General features: G+C 30.8%; 1 protein-coding gene across 1 annotated transcript; it reads left to right on the plus strand.

Annotated features, from left to right (window-relative positions):
* The first annotated feature begins 339 nt into the window (after nt 1-339).
* Nucleotides 340-25,543, plus strand: LOC111615421 (multidrug resistance-associated protein 4-like). The gene is made up of 28 exons (XM_023356837.1): nt 340-507; nt 621-746; nt 1,018-1,267; nt 2,368-2,481; nt 2,954-3,325; nt 4,426-4,539; nt 5,012-5,098; nt 5,531-5,722; nt 7,190-7,284; nt 7,635-7,721; nt 7,781-7,877; nt 8,055-8,246; nt 8,294-8,310; nt 9,055-9,141; nt 9,201-9,297; nt 9,475-9,666; nt 11,441-11,613; nt 11,841-12,121; nt 13,123-13,202; nt 15,526-15,676; nt 16,342-16,575; nt 16,646-16,746; nt 18,931-19,128; nt 19,202-19,357; nt 21,700-21,789; nt 21,862-22,034; nt 24,207-24,312; nt 24,527-25,543. Exons 1-28 carry the CDS (start codon nt 404-406, stop codon nt 24,701-24,703), a joined length of 4,143 nt encoding a protein of 1,380 aa, XP_023212605.1. The 5' UTR covers nt 340-403; the 3' UTR covers nt 24,704-25,543.

The following is a 25,543-nucleotide window of genomic DNA, read 5'->3' on the forward strand; positions in this document are numbered from 1 at the left end:
ATGTCTGTCACATTGAAAACATATATAACTTATTGAAATTGTCGAAAATTAAGAACCCTGTAATCCACGATATAAATAATCTTATAACACTGGCTCTGTAGGTGACAGATTATAAATTTTCAACCATAAAAAGGTAATTTATGCCTACTTAATGTGTTTAATATAGTTTATGATTTCCTGGACACTTATACTTCATAATAAAATGTTGTCTCGTATCAGCAAGTTGGGCTTGAGCTTCTAGATTATATTGCCCCGTGATAAAGTGGGACGTTATAAAATATATATTAAGTATAATAAAATTATCAGTTATTTTATGTATATGTAACATTTTTATTTATTACAGAGAATCGTTAGCATTCCATACTTACTTTCAAATCCTTTTTTCATCATTACTGCGATAGTAATGATGTGGCAATATTATGGATGGACTATTTTAGTAGGATTCTCCATCATATTTCTGTACATTCCTATACAACTTGCATTAAGTAAACTATATTCAAAACTGAGGTAATTATTATTTTTAATTTATATAATTGCAATATAAGAAACAAATAATATAAATAAAATATATTTTTACAATGGAAAATATTTATATTTAAATCATAATATAATAATAATAGATTACAAGCAGCAATATTGGGAGATAAAAGATTAAACCTGTTGAACGAGATGATTGCTGATATGAGATTAATTAAAATGTACACCTGGGAATTGCCATATTCTGCGTTAATTGAAAAAATCAGAATGTAAGTGGTATGCAATAATACCTGTATAAACTGTAATTTAAATAAAATGGTAACCTATGTATAAAGAAAAACGTCTTCTGAATGAAGTACTGTTATATAATGAAAAGAAACCCCTTTAAAACAGTAGTATTTTAAAGTGGAAATAATATAGAGTACCATGCGAGTTTGGTTTTCACAGTTCGTACTGAAGTTACACATATATTTTCTTAATAATTATTTAATACTTTTAATATTTATACAATCCGTATTAATTAATTGTTTATATTTGCAGAAAAGAAATGAAAAAAATACGAATGTTTTTATATACCAGAGAGATGTCAGTAATGTTGTCATATCCCATCTCGAAATTATTTACTTCTGTCACATATCTTGCATTTTTTTTAACTGGAGGACAATTAAATGCCGAAATTGTATTTGTCACCATGATTTTGTCCTTTTTCATCTTCGTTAGTATTATAAATCACTTTTCTACTGCAATAAATTCTATTGCGGAAATTTTGGTATCCTTGAAGAGAATCCAGGTAATTAAAGGTTTCAAATAACGTACACAAAGTAAAGATAATTATTAACAAAATGATTATAAATATAAGTAATTTAGTTGAAATTTTGTTTTTATAATATCGATTTAAAAATTATTTGAGAATGTTAATATTTAATAAAAAAATTAATATTATTGTAAATTCAGATGTAAATACAAAAACATGTCTGAGACGATAAACTTCCTAAATTGGAAAAATATAATAGCCAGAACTTTACACTAAGCCAGAGACTTTTCTATTATGAAAAGAGAAAAGGCATTGGGTATTAAGAATGTAATATAACCTGAATAAAGTAGAAAATTAATACGGTATTTCACTTTTAAAAAACTTCTACACATCTCCTGATAAACTGTATTGTTACAAAGAGTTCAAATGTTATCATGATAATGAACACCATGTGACAAAGGACATACTGACGTAAGCTATGTGTGTGTGTATGTGTGTTTAGAAAGTGTTATCGCTTATCTAATTAACGTACGTGTACGTACAATTCATCTTTGAACTAAATTATCAACGAAGAATTAAAATGACTCGCTATTTCGTCGGAAAAAATGCCTAAGCGTAAGAGTAAAATTGGTCAGGTAACTTCTAGATCTAAAGGAATTAGAACAACCGAGACCCCCAGAAGGCTGTGAAGTCCGACTTCAGCAACATCGAGTAAGAATGGCTTTGTCAGGGGCTACAGAAACAGCATCACAATGTCAAGATCGACTTGAAGCTCTTTTCAATTGTTCAATCTCTACTTTTTCATAAAAAAACATTTCATCATTGATATAAACATCACCGAAACCCTATTCTTAGCAAATACACTCCCACAATTGCCGTAAGTAATCGGGCTATAGTGTGTCCCCAGTCGGCGCCGTATTAACCGTCGATGGTTATTTATTAGGCTTATATATACTGGAAGAGGAAAAAATCTTAAACCTTCTCCAGAAAAACCAACCACGAGAAAATATCCTTCTCAGTCTTACGGTTTTCTCGTGGTTGGTTTTATAAATACGTTTGAAAGTATGTTTAACTTTTACTTTTCTTTAAATACACTATACCACTTTGAATTCTAAATTTTTCAAATTTTAATTTAGGATTATCTCGTCCTTGAAGAAACAGACAGAAATGCCTTGAAAATTGTAGAGGAAAGATCAAATTTAACCGAGTTTGGAATATGGATGGACAATGTCACTGCTGCATGGAGAAAAGTAAGATATAGTTTAAATTTCACTTCATATTAGTAAAAAGTACATAATAAAATATATTAATAAAAGTACACAATATGAAACATCCATTCTTAATACCTTTGCATTCAATACATAATACTAAACACCCGGTGAGAAAGACCTTGGTGTTTTTAAAAAGCTATATGTATCTATAAAGAAACAGTGACAAATTGAACAGTAACACATGCTTAGTTTATAATAAGGTTTCCTGGGAGCAAGATAAATGTGAAAAAAGTCCTACTAAACTGTAGCCTAACATAACAGTAGAGGCCTTACAGATTGATGTTTCTGTTTATAGGTGAACTTAAATTTATTAATATATTGTACTCCAACTGTATTAATATATACTGTATTCCAACTAAGTAGACGCGTGTCGACTGTATACTTTATCAGTTTTGTTGTTTAAACTATATCATAATTTCACATTACTAATACAACTTTACCGTATTAAAAGGGAACCGAACCAACATTAAATGAAATAACTATGAATGTGCAGCCAGGAGAATTATTAACTGTTACAGGTCCTGTTGGATCAGGAAAGGTAAATATCTTCTTTNTAATTGTTTATATTTGCAGAAAAGAAATGAAAAAAATACGAATGTTTTTATATACCAGAGAGATGTCAGTAATGTTGTCATATCCCATCTCGAAATTATTTACTTCTGTCACATATCTTGCATTTTTTTTAACTGGAGGACAATTAAATGCCGAAATTGTATTTGTCACCATGATTTTGTCCTTTTTCATCTTCGTTAGTATTATAAATCACTTTTCTACTGCAATAAATTCTATTGCGGAAATTTTGGTATCCTTGAAGAGAATCCAGGTAATTAAAGGTTTCAAATAACGTACACAAAGTAAAGATAATTATTAACAAAATGATTATAAATATAAGTAATTTAGTTGAAATTTTGTTTTTATAATATCGATTTAAAAATTATTTGAGAATGTTAATATTTAATAAAAAAATTAATATTATTGTAAATTCAGATGTAAATACAAAAACATGTCTGAGACGATAAACTTCCTAAATTGGAAAAATATAATAGCCAGAACTTTACACTAAGCCAGAGACTTTTCTATTATGAAAAGAGAAAAGGCATTGGGTATTAAGAATGTAATATAACCTGAATAAAGTAGAAAATTAATACGGTATTTCACTTTTAAAAAACTTCTACACATCTCCTGATAAACTGTATTGTTACAAAGAGTTCAAATGTTATCATGATAATGAACACCATGTGACAAAGGACATACTGACGTAAGCTATGTGTGTGTGTATGTGTGTTTAGAAAGTGTTATCGCTTATCTAATTAACGTACGTGTACGTACAATTCATCTTTGAACTAAATTATCAACGAAGAATTAAAATGACTCGCTATTTCGTCGGAAAAAATGCCTAAGCGTAAGAGTAAAATTGGTCAGGTAACTTCTAGATCTAAAGGAATTAGAACAACCGAGACCCCCAGAAGGCTGTGAAGTCCGACTTCAGCAACATCGAGTAAGAATGGCTTTGTCAGGGGCTACAGAAACAGCATCACAATGTCAAGATCGACTTGAAGCTCTTTTCAATTGTTCAATCTCTACTTTTTCATAAAAAACCATTTCATCATTGATATAAACATCACCGAAACCCTATTCTTAGCAAATACACTCCCACAATTGCCGTAAGTAATCGGGCTATAGTGTGTCCCCAGTCGGCGCCGTATTAACCGTCGATGGTTATTTATTAGGCTTATATATACTGGAAGAGGAAAAAATCTTAAACCTTCTCCAGAAAAACCAACCACGAGAAAATATCCTTCTCAGTCTTACGGTTTTCTCGTGGTTGGTTTTATAAATACGTTTGAAAGTATGTTTAACTTTTACTTTTCTTTAAATACACTATACCACTTTGAATTCTAAATTTTTCAAATTTTAATTTAGGATTATCTCGTCCTTGAAGAAACAGACAGAAATGCCTTGAAAATTGTAGAGGAAAGATCAAATTTAACCGAGTTTGGAATATGGATGGACAATGTCACTGCTGCATGGAGAAAAGTAAGATATAGTTTAAATTTCACTTCATATTAGTAAAAAGTACATAATAAAATATATTAATAAAAGTACACAATATGAAACATCCATTCTTAATACCTTTGCATTCAATACATAATACTAAACACCCGGTGAGAAAGACCTTGGTGTTTTTAAAAAGCTATATGTATCTATAAAGAAACAGTGACAAATTGAACAGTAACACATGCTTAGTTTATAATAAGGTTTCCTGGGAGCAAGATAAATGTGAAAAAAGTCCTACTAAACTGTAGCCTAACATAACAGTAGAGGCCTTACAGATTGATGTTTCTGTTTATAGGTGAACTTAAATTTATTAATATATTGTACTCCAACTGTATTAATATATACTGTATTCCAACTAAGTAGACGCGTGTCGACTGTATACTTTATCAGTTTTGTTGTTTAAACTATATCATAATTTCACATTACTAATACAACTTTACCGTATTAAAAGGGAACCGAACCAACATTAAATGAAATAACTATGAATGTGCAGCCAGGAGAATTATTAACTGTTACAGGTCCTGTTGGATCAGGAAAGGTAAATATCTTCTTTCTTTCTTTACTCATTGTCGAATGCTTAACTCTATTTCTTTCGTACACAAAAATGGCAGACTATTTTATGATACGGATAAGAAATACATTCACTGATAGGCACATGATTGTAACGAAAATATTCCGGGCATGTACAATTTAACTTTTAATATGATTTAATTATTATATACTCGTATATAAAAGTTTACTTTACAAATAAAATGTAAAGCTAAATGACTTTAATCTTTGAGTTATTGTTACGTTTTAATCCTATATGTTCTGTCATTGTTTAGTATATGTGCGACTTTTAATAAATGCCGTTAGTAATTGAAATATTTGTTAGTATTGTGAATAATTTCGAAATATTTATTCACTTATCTCATTCATACAAAGTATTTTATACTTATTTATTAATTACATTATTTATTAATTTAATTAGACGTCTTTATTAATGTCCATATTGGGAGAGATTCCTATCACTTCTGGTAAAGTGACAGTGAAAGGAAAGATCTCTTATGCTTCACAAGAAGCTTGGGTGTTCAATGAAACTATCAGAGAAAATATTTTGTTTGGAGAAGAATATCAAGAAGAGAAATATAGAAATGTCTTGCATATAACAGCTTTAGAAAAGGTAAGAAAATGATATTATCTATCCTCTTGTAAGAAAACTTTGGATCACTTGCTTCTAATATATACATCATATAAAATATAGAATAGATATATGGGTGTTTTTTTGAATTAAGATCTTCGATTTTTGAAACTGTGCGACTATATAACGAAAAATAAAAGAATAAGTACATGTATAAAAAGTATTCTTCACAAAGATAGTTTTTAACTATTAAATAAAATATTCCTCCAAGTGCGATAAATCTATTACAGTACAATTGTTAGACTCATTCTAAAGAAGAAGTATGCTTTGGTTTATCTATATATATAAAAATAAATGTTTGTGTGTGTGTGTCTGTCCTTCATGCATTACCACACCGTTTATCCGATTGCCGTGAAACTTTGGGAAGTTGTTTAATATACTCCGGCGAAGGTTTCTGGCATAGTACGATTGCCATAAAACTTCGGAGAGTTTTTAATACACTTCCGCGAAGTACATTTATCCTACGATAGATGGCGCGCGTTTACACGAGCATTCGCGCACAATGTGTTCGATCGATTTCAAATTGTGAAGCCATTTCCCCCTTCAAAAAATATTTCTATATATGCATTTGTGAACTGTTATTTACGATATTCGTAATAATGTTTGTTTAATCACTTTATTTCAACTTGTTTTTTGCTAATTACGTATTCGCTCGAACTTTGTTAAAGCTTTAACTGTATACCGAACAACAACCGAAGTTGTAGAAGGAAATTCGCCTATTTTACCGATCTAGGGATCCCCTTTTCCAAATTTTAATATCATCTAATAATTTAAAAAGACGTATTACAATAAAACGGTTTATTATCCAACTATCAGAAATTTCACAACATGCCAAGGAAGAGAGGAAGGAGCGATTAAATAATTAAAATTATAAAGGATTTAAAATTATATATAAAAATGGGGAATATCGCACTTCTGACAATCGCAGCGAGTGTGTGGGCTAACTTTGGAGAATCCGTGCTTCTCGCGTGGACAACTGTATGTGGCCAGCTCATGTGTCAAAAAACCTTCCGATTTATTCCAGAAGGAAAAACAAAAAATATCGCGTATCCACAAGCACTCCAATAAATAAATAGAATTGAAACGACACTTTGAAATGTTTTCCCGATGAAAATGAATAATAATAATAAGTTTCAATAAAAATAATAAAATGTAAATTGAATTTTACCATAACGAGTTTGCTTGAATTTCCTTTCTTGTGAGATCGCAGCAATGCGCGACGGGTAAGTTAGTAGAGTTATAAAACAATTAGCAATAATTACATTTATAGTAGGGGATGAGTATGGTGTACTAACTCTTCCCCCAGAGTGATTGTCAATACTTGCAATTACATTATACTTGATAACTATTTATTAAAAAGACTGTAAAAATTATTTTTACTCTGAATAAACTTTTAGTGCATATTCTGCAAACATAATTTATTTCTGTTTTTATTTTTTCTAATTATAGGATATAAGTTTATTTCCTAAAGGCGATCTCACTATCGTAGGAGAAAGAGGAGTGATAATGAGCGGTGGCCAAAAGGCAAGAATTAATCTAGCAAGGTAAGAGAAGTCTTACGGTGTTATTATATTTCATTAAAAGTATAGAAAACAACCTTAATTAAAATGTAATATAATTAATACATTTTAATAAAATTCAAATGATATATATTGATTTGTGAATTAATTATTACATTCTAAGAAGAACAATGAATATCAATGAACTGCAATGTATGCATCAACAAAGTAAACACGGGTGCACATGGAAGAGTGTAAAAATAAGAAATCATAAGTGACCAGAAAGTCCAAAATATATAAAAATTGCTTTATATTTTAGTCTTATACTTAAAAATATTATTTCTAGTTGGTTATAACATTATTTTATCACATTGATATATTTTTATATTTTGTAGATCATTATATCTAGATGCCGATATATTCCTCCTTGATGATCCACTGAGTGCTGTTGATGTTCCAGTGGCGAAACATATCTTCGAGAAGTAAATATTTAAATAAATATTTTTATATACTATAATATATCTTAACTTGTTTATTTTAGATGTATAATGGAATACTTGAAAGATAAGATTTGCATTCTAGTTACACACCAATTACAGTTTTTAAATTCTGGAAGCAAAATTTTATTATTAAATAAGGTAAATATATAACTTACAAGTTTTGTTTTTTAAATATTTTATATGGTAATATATAAGCGATTAGTCAAGAAAAATTATTGTAAAAACTATTCTGTATATACTGTCATATATAGACTATTTATGCTAGTATATAAAAACAAAAAGAATTGCATTTATACATTTTATTATACATTGCAGGGAACGTGTGAATTCTTTGGTAATGTCAATGAAATTGAAAATTTAAAAATGCTTACTGGAATTTCTTCAGAGTCAGAAATGGCTTTAAGTAGCATGGAATTACATACTGCACACTTCAACGTTGATGAAGTAATCGAAAGTACTGAATCCGATATCCATGATGACATGGAATATAGTAACAACAGTAATGCAGTAAGAATTATCTATTGAACAATTAATATCTGAGTGAATAATTTTAGAGTAGAGTAATTGAGATGTGTTAGTTTTCATTTCTCAGACTGATTTTATCAATTTCAGTACATATAGTGAAAATCTAATTATAAAATAGAATTACAGTCGACCCCCCTATAAGACAGTAGATACGTTCCATTCTGTAGGAATCCGATTTCTTACGAGTCCTTCCAATCACAGTCCGACACGTGTCAAGTTTACGGACTACGGCTGATTGAAAGGTTTTCTTCCATAAAATTAATCCATTCTAGACTAATCCGACTCAAAATTTCCAAAATACGTATGTTTTTTTGGGAATAATCCGTATAAACTATGCTATAAACAAAAAATTGTAGGATTACTTACCGAGTGTTCACCGTTCGACGTCGCCATTGCTTAAGCTTGTTTTCGTCGCGGAACAGCTCAGCAAACTGCGGCCGCGATTTCTGATGTTATTTTTCTGAGAAAACTTCGCTGAACTTTGGAGACATCATTAATATAAATAATTTTTATCGCCGTTGAATAAGAAATGTTTCTTTCACAAGAAATGTATAAAATTACAGTGCTGTATTAGACTTACGGTACCTAATTTACATACTGTAAGNAATGTATGCATCAACAAAGTAAACACGGGTGCACATGGAAGAGTGTAAAAATAAGAAATCATAAGTGACCAGAAAGTCCAAAATATATAAAAATTGCTTTATATTTTAGTCTTATACTTAAAAATATTATTTCTAGTTGGTTATAACATTATTTTATCACATTGATATATTTTTATATTTTGTAGATCATTATATCTAGATGCCGATATATTCCTCCTTGATGATCCACTGAGTGCTGTTGATGTTCCAGTGGCGAAACATATCTTCGAGAAGTAAATATTTAAATAAATATTTTTATATACTATAATATATCTTAACTTGTTTATTTTAGATGTATAATGGAATACTTGAAAGATAAGATTTGCATTCTAGTTACACACCAATTACAGTTTTTAAATTCTGGAAGCAAAATTTTATTATTAAATAAGGTAAATATATAACTTACAAGTTTTGTTTTTTAAATATTTTATATGGTAATATATAAGCGATTAGTCAAGAAAAATTATTGTAAAAACTATTCTGTATATACTGTCATATATAGACTATATATGCCAGTATATAAAGACAGAAAGAATTGCATTTATACGTATTATTATACATTGCAGGGAACGTGTGAATTCTTTGGTAATTTCAATGAAATTGAAAATTTAAAAATGCTTACTGGAATGTCTTCAGAGTCAGAAATGGCTTTAAGTAGCATGGAATTACATACTGCACACTTCAACGTTGATGAAGTAATCGAAAGTACTGAATCCGATATCCATGATGACATGGAATATAGTAACAACAGTAATGTGGTAAGAATTATCTATTGAACAATTCATATCTGAGTGAATAATTTTAGAGTAGAGTAATTGAGATGTGTCAGTTTTCATTTCTCAGACTGATTTTATTAATTTCTGTACATATAGTGAAAATCTAATTATAAAATAAAATTATTTCTTTTTAGTAATAAATTGTTATAAAGTATATAGGTAATACTTACACTAACATATTGCTTTCAATATTAGACATTGATTGACATAGTGATTTTGAGAATTACTGAATAGAATACTTATTTTAAATAACCAGCCCACGAGACTAGTCATGCTGTTGCTTTTTGCTGGTTACTTATTCATCCACAGTTATTGCTATTTTTATATAGCCTACATATACAGCAGAGCGTCATTTATCAGAATCAATTGGGGACTGGGGTTGTTTGGATGACTTATTTTTCGGATAACCGATCATGTACGAAAAAATATATTTATGTATCCCGTGTTGGAATTTTTCTACGTTGCGTGTCGCTTCGCGTTGAATTTTCGTCGATGTTAAGCCTAAAGTAAACTTTTTAAAATAATAATCGTGGCTATTGTATCGTTAAAAATTATTTCTTTACTTTTTACAAACAAAATAGATACATTGAAAAATATAAAAACAAAAAAATTTATACTTTAGAAGTTAATCTAGTATCAAAAACGTTCGATTCAGCATGACACACAGTCCTCAGAAAAACACCACACATAAGTGCCAGTGCTCTCAGCTAAAACACACACCAACAAAAAAAAAATATTGGAGTAGCCTAAGATATAGCCAGAGATTGCAGCACCAGAGCACTAGCTAAAATTAAAATTTGCCGACTGGAATTCTTTCGGATAAACGACGTTTCGGATAAACGACGCTCTACTGTATTCAAAAATGTATGTAAATATTGTCAGATGTAAGTAAATATCTTTACTCTGTAGCTGAAATTATAGGTGTCCCTAGCTTGGACGAAAGATCCAACCTCAGAAAGGATTACTGTAATATGTTACAGTTGCCCTTTGGTAAGTGAAGATAGACATATCATTGTGGGAAATAAAGAAACGAATGAGAAAAAACGAGACAATGATTTATTTCAAATAATTCTGAAAGAAAATAGTTTTATTTATACAGATGACATTGTTATTACGAGTTACATCTGCGATTTAAGCAAATTAGAAGCCTACATTTTACGGTACCACTCATATCATTTTAAGCGCAAAAAACAATAAATTCATAATGACGATGATGAAATAGGTGGTATATTCTGTTCAATAAAAAATGTTTGGAGGCTAAACTTAATTCTAAAACGCTTTGCATGTGACTGAATGAATTTTCCATTTGTGTGCCTTAATAGAGTGCTAGTCACACTATGGTTTGTGAACCAGTGCTAAGCCATTTAATTATTATTTATTTTTACAAAAGTATCTGCGAGGTATTATTCTTTTTCATTCTGAAAGTGATATTTTTAATAAACTCTGATAAGAGCCAGGAAAGTTATGCAACTCATTGCTAGATTTTTGTATTGTGAACTTTTCACTGAGAATCTTTTATTGTGGTGTATTTCTTATTGCTTTTTCATCTGCAAGTTTTCATTCTGTTAATATATAGTATATAAATAAGACGTGTTTAAGACAACAGTAAATTGTTTTTGTTTGGTTCATGTAATTATAAATTAAAAAAATATATATATCTGAATTTTTTGATTTAAAAAAACATGTTAGAATATTGTTTCAGATTATGAATAACTCATTGAATAATTGATATAATTTTACAAATTATTTCCCACAGGAAGCTGAAAATAACGAAATGCCACATGATGAGGGAGTTGGCATAATAGGAATTTCAATTTATAAAGAATATCTGAATGCCGGCACTGGTTTCCTTTTCAAGATTATTGTATTAGTGACATTTATTATATCACAATCGATTACAAGTGCAAGCGACTATTGGCTAATAAAATGGTAGTACATTATGATAACTAATGTGTGAAAACGTTTTTAAAATAAAACATTTGAGGAAAACATTACATTCTCTAAATTGCATTTATTCTATCATAATAAAATATTATGAGTTTACTATCGATAAACATATATTATGACTTGAAATGTAGTTTTTATTTTCTATCTCTATCTGTAAAATAAATATCGCAACACTAAGAAAATTTAATTATTTCATGTTTATTTTTCAGGTTACGTGATAAAAGAATTTATAGTGAAAATATAGATAAACTGGAAAATATTACAGATAAGACAAGAATTCATAATAACAATAAAGACATAAATTTTTATCATAGTGAAGAATTCAACATATATGTTTACTTTGGATTAATATGTGTAGTATTTCTAACAACATTACTTTCTGGATCATTAGTGTATGAGATGTTTACATCTGCATCTAGAAAACTTCACAACAATATGTTCCGTTGTATTATTCGAACTCCAATATCATTTTTGGATAACAATCCCGTTGGTAGGTAAAATATATATTTTAAATTCATTATTGAGTTAAATGTATTTGGATAATATTTGATGAGGCAATTCTTAAAAAAGTGAAGAACTTGATACAATTTACACAAATTTCTTTCCTTAAATTTTGAGTAAAGGAGGTTGAAATGAATAAGTTTGATCCAGTTTATTCTTCTAGATGCAATGAAATATAAATTAATCAATTTGCAGGCACTAAACAATACCCATTTTGGATAAACCAGAAGCAGCACACAATTATTAAATTCCCAATATAAAATATGAAAACAATAAATGAAATAAGGAAATACTTTATAGTAAGATAATTAGTGTATTTACTCTACATTAATGAGAAATAATGATGTCTTATTTCTTAAAGTTCATTATGCAGCTACTTTGTTTTTTTGCAAATAGTTCGCTCGGAGATAATTTCATCAGTCAATTTCTTCTCATTTATTCACACTAAAACGATTTTTTTCAATCTTAAGTTTTTAAGAACGGCACCCACCATCGACTTTGGCAACACGATGCCAAAGTCGATGGTGGGTTCCAGATACATCCGATAGATCCACCACATTTGTACAACTTTTATTCTTCGCGACAAGTTTCTTTTTCACATCAATCGATTATACTACAACCTTCCTCTTAGGCTTCGTCTCTTTCACTCTTTTCTTGGATGCCATTGTTAATAACTGGTGATTATATATTTATGTAAAAACCGTCATACCAAAAAAAAGAGAAAAAACACTGAAAGCCCACAATTGTAACGCAAGAGATTCTTTCCCAGCAAAAGCAAGACGATTTGGGTGCACAACAGATGGCATTTAGGCAGCGAGCTCATTTATTGATACTCCTACAATACGAATTTTGAAACGTAGTTCAACCTCCAGGTCTAATTCCTCTCCAATTTACAGTTCAAACTCTGGATTGTTTCGTGTTAGAGTCGTTCGAAGTACCAGATTAGAGGATATTTAATCTAATTCATATTTTACCTTTTGTATTTTCTAGGAAAGATCTTAAATCGGTTTTCCAAGGATGTTAGTAACATGGACGATACATTACCTTTAAACTTTTGCACTTTAATAAGAGTAAGTTTATTTTAATTTGAATATTTAAACTTTTCTAAAATAAATTATTACAACTAATGGACATATAAGAGAGATATCCATTTACTGAGAGACATTTGTGAATTAGATATGTTACCGACCAAACCCGATTTCAGGCCAAACTAGTTTGTTCTACGCATGTCAGGATATATAGTTTAGCCTAGGATAATCTAGTTTGGCCTAAAGACTTTAGGCTTAACTAGTTTGACCTAGGACGAACTGATTTATGTACTACAAATAGGTGCCAGTGTAAAAAAAAATTATTTTGTGTAATTCGAAATGCCACCACAGTACACCCGGTGGTAAAGTGTACCAATGTAACCCCAATGGCGGTGCTTCGTTTAGGTTGATTTGGTTAGGTTAAGTACATTTTTAGTAGACGTTTCCTTTTTTTTCTTTTGTTCAAGAATTACCGTGACGTTAACAATGGGCAGCCTGCCGGCGGCTCCCCTTTGGGAGGAGTCAGCCGAGAACACGAAAAGTCCGAAGTGCCGCTATTGTGGTTATCTAGGTACACTGTAACCTACCCTATAAAAATAAATAAAAGATTAAACATTTTATATATTACACTAAGAAACACAAACAAGTTCATTTTTAATTTTAGTTTGACTTTAAAAGTTGTTTTTATTATCTGATGTCACATTATTCAGTTACTAGTAGCCCGGAACGCCCCCTAGTGTGCGTTCTTTACAATTTTCCATGAGGCACGGTTCCTTTGACTTTTTTGTTCCTATCAATATGCTCTACAGCTCTGTTAAAGTCCAATGGTAAGATTTACCCTCTGAATGAAGAGGTGGCGACCCCCTAAACTGTAGCCCCTGTGCAGACAATAAAGTCAAAAGAACCATACCCTTACTCGAGACCCTTCGCGAGATATAAGTTCCTGAAATAATAAATTCCTATTACAAATATACTGAATTATTTATATTGTTATATTGACCAAATAATAATTTATGGGCCAAATGACGAATAATAATTTATATTGTTAATTTAAATAATAATTAAAATTGTTAATTGAATGTTTGAAATATGACACACGATAGGGGCGCCTCTAGTGTCCATTATCAAACGGTTACGCAGACAGACACCCGTTGAATGGGTTATATATATAGATTAGTGTTGTAACGAATAGTAAATTCGGCCTCAGGCCGAATACCGAATATTCGACCAGGAGCGTGGCCGAATAGCCGAATATTCGGCCAAACTATTCGGCTCGATTAACGCACGTACGAAAATTGGCGCGCAAACCGCATTATGGCAAGGATCCTGCTCTCTATTGGCCCGCTGTCACTACGCTTCGCCAATAGCGTTAATTCTTGGCAGTTGTAGCAGACAGACAAGAGCGTCATGGAAGTATGTGATAAGTGATGATATCAAATGTGGATAACAATGAAATGATCTACACGTGTAAATAACGGAAAAAGAACAGAGAGTAACTGCGAAGTGAAAATGTGAAATTAAATATGAAATTGAGTTGATAACATAATCGAACAAGTCGAGGCAGCTTACTGGCACGAAATTTGCGCCTGTCAATGTCAAAACAATTGTTGTCATAGACTTCGGAAAGCTAAATGCTTGTAATGAAAGTCACTTAGCGTGCACGGGCGAAAGCCTGGGACCGTTCGGGCTATCAAGCTGTCTCGATCTGTGAAATCATAACTGTGACGATATATCGACGTCCTATTTGTCTCTTTTCTCCGTTATAACCAGGCTGAGTCACGTAATTGTAAAATGGGAACTCTACGACGGAAAAGTGACGAATCGAAAGTATCGTGAGCGCGTATTATGATGTATGCATAGGCATACGTGAACTAGAGAGATAGAGGAAAGAGAAAGGAAACAGCAAAGACGAACGCTTAAAAAGGATAGGCAGGGTCAGACCCTCAGATGTGCGAGGATTCTCCAACGATATACTTGTACGTGTGCTGATCTTTGTAATTATAAATTGTGAATACATGTGACTAATATTATTTTCTTTTTCATTTTGTGCATGTTACAAGTTATAAATAAATATAAACAAGCAATACTAACTCGACAACATTAAATCTAAATTCCAAAATGATTAATTTACTGTGTTTTTGTTATTTATTACTCCTGTTTTTAGGTATTCGGTATTCGGTCGAATAATGATTAAATATTCGGTATTCGGCCGAATAGTGAAAAATAGGCCGAATACCGAATAGTAACCGAATATTCGTTACATCACTAATATAGATAAGTAACAATAAGTAAATAAATTTACGGCATAGGAAATGTTAAATATGTTTTCATTTATTAGACACTTACAGTATATTATTTCTTTTAGGGATGCTTTCTTCTTGTTGGCATATTTGTTGTTCAAGCAATCCTTTCTCCTTATGTATTGATATTAACAATTCTCCTTTTAATAGTGTTTTACGTTTTACAAACAATCTATAGCCGAGTGTTACAAAGCATAAAGCATATGGAAGGAAAATGTAAGTAATTTATATATACTTCAATTTATTGTTTTTAACTCAATTGTGTGCAGAATACGTAGCCTATCGTATTTACTGATTTTATCCATTAGTCTTTTTCGGAATCTATTATTACTGCAGTACAGTAGTAAATTTTGGTAATGATAACAATAGAACGAATAAAGTACATCTTTTACCATTCGCCTGAAAAGTCTCTGTCTGACTGTATTACATAAAAAATTAAACATAAAGTTACCGGATCTAACAAAACTAGCTGCAAAATGTTAAAGAAAATAAACTTTTTAATGAAATGAAACAATGACATTGATATTTGATTGACTTCTAACAGAGAAGTGAGCTTTTTTTTACAGTCACAAAACAATTAGCGGTTTATTGACGCTAATTGTTTTGTGATTGTAAAAAAATTTAGCGGTTTATTGACATTTGTAGAGGGGATGGCTAAACGTACTCAATCTTTGTACAGATAGTAATGCTTAAATTTTAGATATGAATGTATAAATTATACGTATCATTTCTAAATTTGTATCTTAGTTATTTTCCAATGTATATTTTATATAAAAATTAGTTTATTGGTGCATTTTCAACTATAAAAAGTATACAATTATTACATTTTAAAAAGTTTTGTTTAAATAATTGTATTATTCATATAATTTTCTTTTTCACAGCAAGAAGTCCAGTATTTTCGCATCTAAGTGTTTCTCTTTACGGACTTGCAACAATTAGAGCATTTAAAGCTCAAGATAAATTTACATCCACCTTTCATAAGTATCAAGATAAGCACACTGCAACATGGTTCACTTACGTAGCCTTATATCGATGGCTTAATGTATACGGTTACTTCGTTTGTTTCATAAATTTCATTATTATCATCGTTATTTTTATTGTTTCAATTAATGCAGGTAGGTTAATATATTTAATTGTCTATATTGTAGAAAATATGTAATTTTCAGTTTATATTTTTAATTTTAGATCATATAGGAAGCCAAATTGGACTTCTTATAAACTATGGAGTATTAATACTAATTTACTTCCAACTCCTTATGAAGAATTCATCTGAAGTAGAATTTCAGGTATTTTCAACGCAATTAAACCGATAGTTAATTCAAGGATGAAACAAATATATAAAACTTTATGGATCATATTATATTTTTCACAATTATTTTTTCTATTTTATTCAGTATAGAGTAATTTTAACAGAATAAAGCCTGATAATGAAATGCGGCTGCTTTATTCAGGTTTTTCACATGTTATTTACTTAAATAGTGTTTAGTAATATTAATTAAAAGTAACTTCCAAAATGGTTCTAATGGTACAATTGTTAAAAATACAATCAGAGATGAAATCAAAAGTATTTTTGTAATTCCGAAAGTTTTCGTCAGTTTTTGGGCTTAAAATCTCAGTGAAAATCTGCAATTTTTTGCCTTAAATTCGCCCAAAAAAATCGCCAGTTATTTATTTCATAAACGAGTTAAAAATGAATTACACTTAGATATTTCATGAAAGGCGGTCAAGAAAAAAATTGTTAAACTATCTTGTTGATCGCTCAATATAATAAATACGAACGTTTAACGTCGACTGCAACTAAAGGAGCGTATTCGCTATTAACTTTATCATTTAAATTCATATCAAAAGACGTAAATTTGATAAGATCAGGTTGCTTTGCAAAACTTTTTCGAATTTTTGAGAAAATATAGGATAACCAGAAACAATTTCTTTTGCATTTTCAATTAGTTCGGCTTGTTTAGTTACATCGAGTCCTTGTTCTTCCAGTAATATTATAATATTTGATAGCTTGACGAGATTACGGAGAGCAAACAATTGTTTCTTGAGGTTAACTTTCTTCTCTCGCAATTAGTTTCACCAAAACATTTCTAGCATTTGAATGAGATTTTTGTTTATAGATTAAATTGAAGCGCTCAAAAGTATCAAAATTATGGACATAGTACTTTGCAGCGTTTAACCAAGACCCCGAATGAATGACAATTAGTTCTGAAGGAATATTACTAACTCCAGTTGCATTCTCTTTTGTTTTTCTCTTGACTTCACCAAAAACTTCTTCATTTCTGATATAAGCGAATTTGTTAATTTGTACTCATTCTGAATCCTAAGTGCAATGTTATGTAAGGAGTGTGAGCGAGACACGTGACGTGATGCACATTTGGAAAAATGAATGAATTTTTCTTAATCTAACTTACTGCCTTCATCGTGTATTTTGCTCGATCTGTCACTATTAACTTCAGTTTTGAATATTTTAAATCATTTGTCCACAATTTTCTAGACACGTTGAGTATTTATTCTTGTATTATAATGTTGTCAACTATTGAGTGAAATCGCATCAATTAACATTAATTTTGCTTTCTCGCCATTCAATTTTTTTGTAAGCACGTTGACCACTTTATGTTGCACTTTGTCACTAGCTTTGTCAACAATGAAATACACATCATGCCCATTAATTTCGTCCTTAATTTTTTCTGTTACTGACTTGAGGATAGTTTTTTGATGTGCCCGCAGTGTTAAAAAATAAGTAACGCAATGAAACTTCGAATAAAATCATATTTCAGCTAAATTATGAGCACAGTCTCAAACAGCAGCATCAATTTCAATAAAATAAACGATTCATTAAAAAGAGTAATTATAATAACAAATTCCTGAAACACTTTTAATCGGCTTCTTCATGTATTTCTCGAGAAACAATCTCAGTATTTCGTTATTTAATTTGTCAAGCGGAACATCTACACTGGTGAATGCTTCAACCATTTCTTTATCAAAATTGCTTCCATTTTCAAACAACAGTGTTTGTGACTGTATCGTGTTAGGTTTCTTGTGTTTTACACTGTTGTGATGTTCCGAAAGTCGTTTCTTAATTGTATCACGTTCGTAGTTGACGTGTGTAGAACATTTAACACAGAAAATTGTATTTTTGGTACAGCGAAATATATTGCCGTCTAATTCCTTAATCACGAAATCAATTTTAAAGTCGATTGTTTTCTAGACATTTTTGCACGCAGAACATGGGAAACTGACGACCAACCCAAAAATTGAAAATAGCTGCAAAAAATTTTTGGGTTCAACAAGAATCAAAACGTTGAGATTTGCAAAAGAATTCGGATGCTCGAATTTGACACTATCCCTATACTTTCCCATGTTAAGCATACATAACGGCCGGAAAAGTAAAACAAGAAATATAATACTATATATTGTTACTCCAATAACTTTCATACATTGTGTTATTTGAGAGAAAATTAATTTTTCAGATGAACTCTGTTGCACGCATACTGAACTACAGCAAGTTGAAATCAGAAGGATCGTATGAAAGTTCACCCGATAAACAACCACCCAAAGACTGGCCACAAAAAGGAGAAATTCATTTTGATAATGTTTCTTTACGATATTCCAACGATAAAAATATTGTTTTAAAGAACTTAACATTTCGTATTCACTCGGGAGAAAAGGTAAAATCTGTGAAAAATGCAAACAAATGTAAGTAATTATTGTCTGAAATTTATTATTGTTTATTACTTTCAGATAGGAATTGTCGGAAGAACAGGAGCTGGAAAAAGTTCTATAATTGCTTCGTTATTTCGCATGACAGAGCCAACGGGAACAATTACCATCGATGGAATTGACACCAAAAGTATCGGGCTTCGAGATTTACGTAGTAAAATTTCAATCATTCCTCAAGTATGTTAAAACTATTTCAGTAAAAATTTCTTGTAAATTATGTCAAATACATAATTTAATGTTATAGTTGAAGGCATGATGGCCAAGTTGTAAGGCTGTCGGCTTATTGTGATGGGGGATCCGCGATCGAATACAGATGTGTCGGTCCACATTTTCCATCACCGAACCTTTCAATTGTGGGCTTTGATGAACTCATAATGGAGTTGATGAAAAGACACTTTTAACATCAAACGATATCGAAAACAAAAATCTGTCTATGCCCATAAAAAAAAATTCTAATTATTTTTAATGTTTTCATAATTATATTGTATCACTCTTGGTATACTTAGAATCAGTCAATTGCCTGTCACTGTGTTACTTTTGAAAATAGTTGCAATGATACAGACTATATATATTAGTTGTATTGTTTCTAATTCCATAGAATATAAATGATAGACTGTGCACAGTTGGTTTCATTCTAAGGTAAATGAATAATTAATAATTTGGTGATACTAATAACGTGATGATGATTTTCCATAAACAGTAACCAATTTACTACTGTTGATAGTATGTGAGGATTTTAACTACATATAGTGAAAAAAGAAAATTTTAATAATAGTTTTTGCTTTTATCAAGTGATAGAGAGGAAAAGCTTTTTTATTTCGATTATAGTGATTTTGGAAAATGGAAGGTTTTAGAGAGCAGATTAGCTTTTATTTATTACTCGAACATTTTATCAGTTCAGTGTCTTAAAATAAATCAAAGTTTGAACTTTGGAAATTTCTAATTTTCTAGTACATTGTTAAATTGATGAAAGTAATTATATTGCTACCACTTCTTTTGCTTCTGGTGAATGTTTTTACCGGCTTTTGGTATGAAATAAGAAACCATATTTCCATTAGTTTTGAAATGAATTACCTTGTTTTCCTGTTTTGAAACAGGAACGTAAATACTGATGATGCTTCCATGGGATCATGAGTAGTGTTATAAGTCCCTTGTATATATGTAATATAACAATAGTATATTACATAAATTTATACAAATATAACCATGTATGTAGACTAATTTGTGTGGGAGACGTGTTCAGGGAAGATGTCTGGCAGTCAGTGGTAATGAGTGTGAATAAAAAAAAATAAAAATGTGTTCTTAAGAACTTACTTTACCTGTCAATATATTGCCAAGTTTTATCATTATATTACGTCTACCTGACACCTAATAATTATGGCCTGACTACCAAATTATAATGTGGTTTATATTATCTATAACCAGTATCTTATGTAAAAATAAGAGTGTTCATAAAATAGCATTACCTTTCTCTCTAGTTAGTAATACTTCAGCGTTTTAGTAAAACCAAAATTTATCACTATATAAAACTTTATCCTATATTACTGTATAATTTTGATAAATGTAACAGAATATAACTTTATGTTAGAATAAAACAACTTATTGTTCTTCACTGGTGACACGTGATAATAGCATAAACTCCGTGTGTTAACAAAGAATAAAACTCTTTTTTTAAGAAACAATTGCAAAATATCATAATATATTTGTGGCGTAGTAAACACTAGTATTGTGTTTTATTCCAAAGACACATGGCAAATTTTCCATCAAATTCCTTTATTAGTTGAGTCGACCACAAATATAAAACAGGACACGGTTTCAAAAAACAAATCATGATATATGTTATTAACTTGAAAGTTGCTACTGAATAGCCAGTATTTTTTAAATTAAAATTTAACTATAAATACAAATTAACCCTATTCGTACATAGTTAATACGTATATGAATTCGCCCATATAATAGTTTAAGAAAATTCCACAATTCAGATTAGCATTATTAGCATTACTTAGTCGTAAAACTCGTCATTTTCGGTAACTTAATTTGTGAGAATCTATTATATTATAACTACTGTAAATATAAAAATTTCAAAAGTATCTCACCAATGTCTATAGTATTATTTAAAAATGTACTCTTTCTACGTTAATGTCGCGATGAATCACGCCAATTACGTGCGATGCCTAACAGTACAGCGCATTCACAATTCCTGCAGATTTTTGCACAACAGGTTTGCTCTTGTCTGTGAGATGCCAGAACTTTTTCTATGTAAAAATGTTGCCCAGCAATGGCAAATGTATGTATTGCGTTCTTCATGAGTTATAATATTAGAAAGATATTAACGTTTTATTTTTTCAAACTTTTACAAGAATCGAGTTTCGAAACAATGGCGCATGACATCTGACTGGTGCCATGCAAACAATGGAAAGTTGAATACTTACCTTCGTTCTAACTCTATTGCATCAAATTTAATATATAAACCTATTGTAAAATACAAGTGTTTAATACAGCTTATGTGTATTTTTTAGGATCCAATGTTATTTACTGGGCCACTTCGAAGAAACATCGATCCTTTTAATGAATATCCAGAAGAAATGTTGTGGAAAGCATTAGAAGAGGTTAGAAATAAACAAATATTACAACTTTTCTAATTATTTTGTATTTATTTTTTAAAAGTGTTTTAATTTTAGGTGCAATTAAAGCATGTTATTGCTAAATTACCTGGAGGGTTGGATACACATTTATCAGAAGGAGGAAGAAATTTCAGCGTAGGAGAAAGACAGTTAATTTGCCTTGCCAGAACCACTCTTCGTCGGAATAAAATTCTTGTTATGGACGAAGCAACATCGAATATAGATAAGAGGTTAGAATACATGATATTCAAAATTTAACTATTTCCAAGTATAAATTACTGTATTTTCGTTTAACATTTGTGTTGTATAGAAAGTTGTTACAACCTTTTCGAAATCTCTAACATATTTCTTCTAACTACTTTAAATAAGTTACAAACTAAACCCAATTAAATGATAATAATTCAATTTTTTGTATATTTTACTCAATAGTTTTCACATTGAGAATTTATGCAACGATTTTAAACACTTGTTTGAAGCTAAGTGTCAATACTTGTCAACCGTATCATAATCTAGTATATCCCATTTTGAACGTGGAAATTGGTATTGACGTACCCTAGCATATACCAAGGCAGAATAAGTGCTATTTATGATTACATGATTGATATTAAGACATCACTAATTGGTTATATGTTTAAACTTTAATCTACCGTGCTAAGAATCTGGAATGGATACCGGACAAATCATCAGAAATATTTTATGCCCAATAAGAAATGGGCCAAAATATATCCTGGACTTAATGGTAAGTTCAGGATATATTTTGGCCCATTTCTTATTGTTAGGTCATTGTAGATGTGGTCGTAGTTACGAAGAGTTTGGAAAAGAGGCTTTTTTGGAGTCACAGGAAAAACGAACAAAATATTATTTGTCAATATTCAAATTTATAATCGATTTTAAAATTTTAATGTAATGTGATCGATAAATGTTGCATTATGTTCTACTGTGTGAAGATAAACTGTTGAATACGCTTCTTCCAATTGAAGTTTTGATTGTTTGTGGTTGGTGTACGTGACTTGTTAACAATGGAGTAAATTGTCGTTTTCGTGTCTACTTCGTACTTGATTGTGATCTGATTTTTTCTGGTTAGTATGTGGAGTACTACAATACGTTGTTATTTGTATAACATTAGCTTCGTACTTGTGCAATTTAGACTTTAGCTATTCGGAAAACAAGGAATATGGTAACAGCTTACACATATAGTGTGTGAAAAAACAAAATGCAGTCTAGTCCGCATAAGTCGTCATGGGTATAACTCGACACCGTCGGTTAGGTACTGTACATAGTCAGTTTTCTGTGGTCCGGCAAACTTACATAGGCATTTTAACATTAATAGGCATTAATGTTAAAAAGTCTGGTTTACTCGACCTTCGTTTAATGAGAAAGAATTAAAAATCTATGAAAATAATTCGATTTTTCAGGGCATTTGAAACTTGAAGCCCAGGGCTTGAAGCTCTATTAGTCTCCATGTAGATTCGCCCTTGACCATAAAATACAATTGTTTTGTCATGAAAAATACTAAGTACATGCCAGAGAATGTAATACATTATTAATAGTATTATTTCAATAAGCAATCCGGAGAATATTATATTTTTATAAAAATTGAATTACATCATATAAACCTCATATACACGAAAACTTTTTGTATTTAGTTTTCATTCAATCCTGCACATTATCTACTCTGTTATAATTATGTCAACTATAGGATTGACAAAACTCACAAGAACAGCTAAGAGTTTTTCATGGAGACAGACAATCCAGAAACTTTTGATCGGTTTTCTGTCTCCATGAAAAACTTTTGTTCTTTTCTGAAGTCAATTCTGGAGTCCCAAAGTGGTAGACTAATGCTTTAATTGCATCTGGTTTCTGGCCAGTGATACAATTATTCTTGTATTCTTTAAGACAAACGATTACCCCGTGGAAAGTAAAAGTGTTGTTCTTTATACATGAGTACATAATTAATCGCAAATTTCCTATCTTCTGCAGATGGTATATAATGCAAATGAATAGCACTATTTTTCGTTCCTCACTTCCAAAACTGCAACACATACCTAAAAATAGGATAAAGTATCGCCAGAAGCTCTTAACCCTTTAAACTGTAGTAGCTGAGGTGGTTTCATGCTATACCAACAAGATAAAATTTGTGAATATGAATAGATTGTTTAAATAGAAGCAACTGTTTTTTATAAATCGAAAGTCTTCATGGGAGACTATTCTTTGGCAAATCTCGTTTATTTGAAGAAAATCTCTAATAACAAGCCCACATAATGCAAATGATAAACGGTTGGCCTTTGCCTCATATGTTTTTAGTAGTGAGATTTTGAAATACGTATTTTTATTCGTATTTAATGTTTTTAACTGACATATAGATTCAGATTAATGAAGTACTTTCTTAATTTTATGTCCAGCACCGATTCTCGTATACAGAAAATTCTTCGAGAGAAATTCAAATCTTGTACAGTATTGACAATAGCCCACAGATTACACACAATTATCGATTCGGATAGAGTTCTGGTAAGATTCTTATTTTTAATAAAATAATAAAAATATGTGTTTTTTAATTACACATTTCAAATTTTAGGTTATGGATACAGGAAGACTGCAAGAATTTGATTCGCCANCCACAGATTACACACAATTATCGATTCGGATAGAGTTCTGGTAAGATTCTTATTTTTAATAAAATAATAAAAATATGTGTTTTTTAATTACACATTTCAAATTTTAGGTTATGGATACAGGAAGACTGCAAGAATTTGATTCGCCGTATGCATTACTAAAGAATGTAAACGGTACTTTTTATAATTTGATAAAGAAAACAGGAAAAACTTCAATGAATGAGTTATACAAAATTGCCAAAGATAAATATTACGCTAAAGAAAGTATCGAAAGTACAAGATGTTAAAATAATAAATCGTCTTCGATAATGATTTTTGTAGATTTCGTGTTATGATTTTTACCATAATACAAGATGTACTGAAAATTTTTATTCACAATTATTTTAGAATATTCTCTTCAAGTGTTATTTTCTTATAGGATGTAAGAGTTTGAATTGTTAAAATGTATATATTTGATACTATTCGTGAGTTAGGCCCTATACATGTGTGGGTAGCCTGAGGTAAGACGAAGTTGTACCTCTTTTTGATAGACAACAGTTTGGTGAGAACTGCCCACTGGTCAATGGATGGCTTGTTTATGGGTTTTTCTATCCCGGAAAGTCGGGATTCTTTTCTCAGGTCGATTGGAGGATGTGAGAGGGGTCGTCGGTAAGACGTTGGCGATACTCGAATTAAAGACACCAATTAACAACAAAACAAGGATTTATTTATAAGATAACATAACTAACATATATACATTGAGCTTATCTCGAGCGGAACCGACACGCGGAAGTGGAGGAAAACGCGTAGAGAGAGAGTTTACATTAATGGGTATCATACCTCTACGAGGAGGGAATCGAACGATCGGACGTTTTCTAACCGAATCGGACAAGTTGTCTCGAGGAACGGACTGCGGCACGGGTTTTCGGCGATCATGAACGGTGATGACGGACCGTGTTCACGGACGGCGACGACGGACCCCCTTTTCTCGTCGTCACCCCTCTTTTATACCTTTCGTCACGTTACTGGGTTTCGCCAATTGCCGATTTTTAAAATAAGTTCCTTATGAATCATTTTTCGGGTTCCTGAGAGATAGGAAACGACTCCGTGGGAAGGAAATGTGTATATCCTTTTTCGTAATATTTCGA

The sequence above is a fragment of the Centruroides sculpturatus genome, unplaced genomic scaffold (assembly GCF_000671375.1).
Source record: "Centruroides sculpturatus isolate CEXI.00-Female unplaced genomic scaffold, Cexi_2.0 scaffold2478, whole genome shotgun sequence".
Taxonomy (NCBI): domain Eukaryota; kingdom Metazoa; phylum Arthropoda; class Arachnida; order Scorpiones; family Buthidae; genus Centruroides; species Centruroides sculpturatus.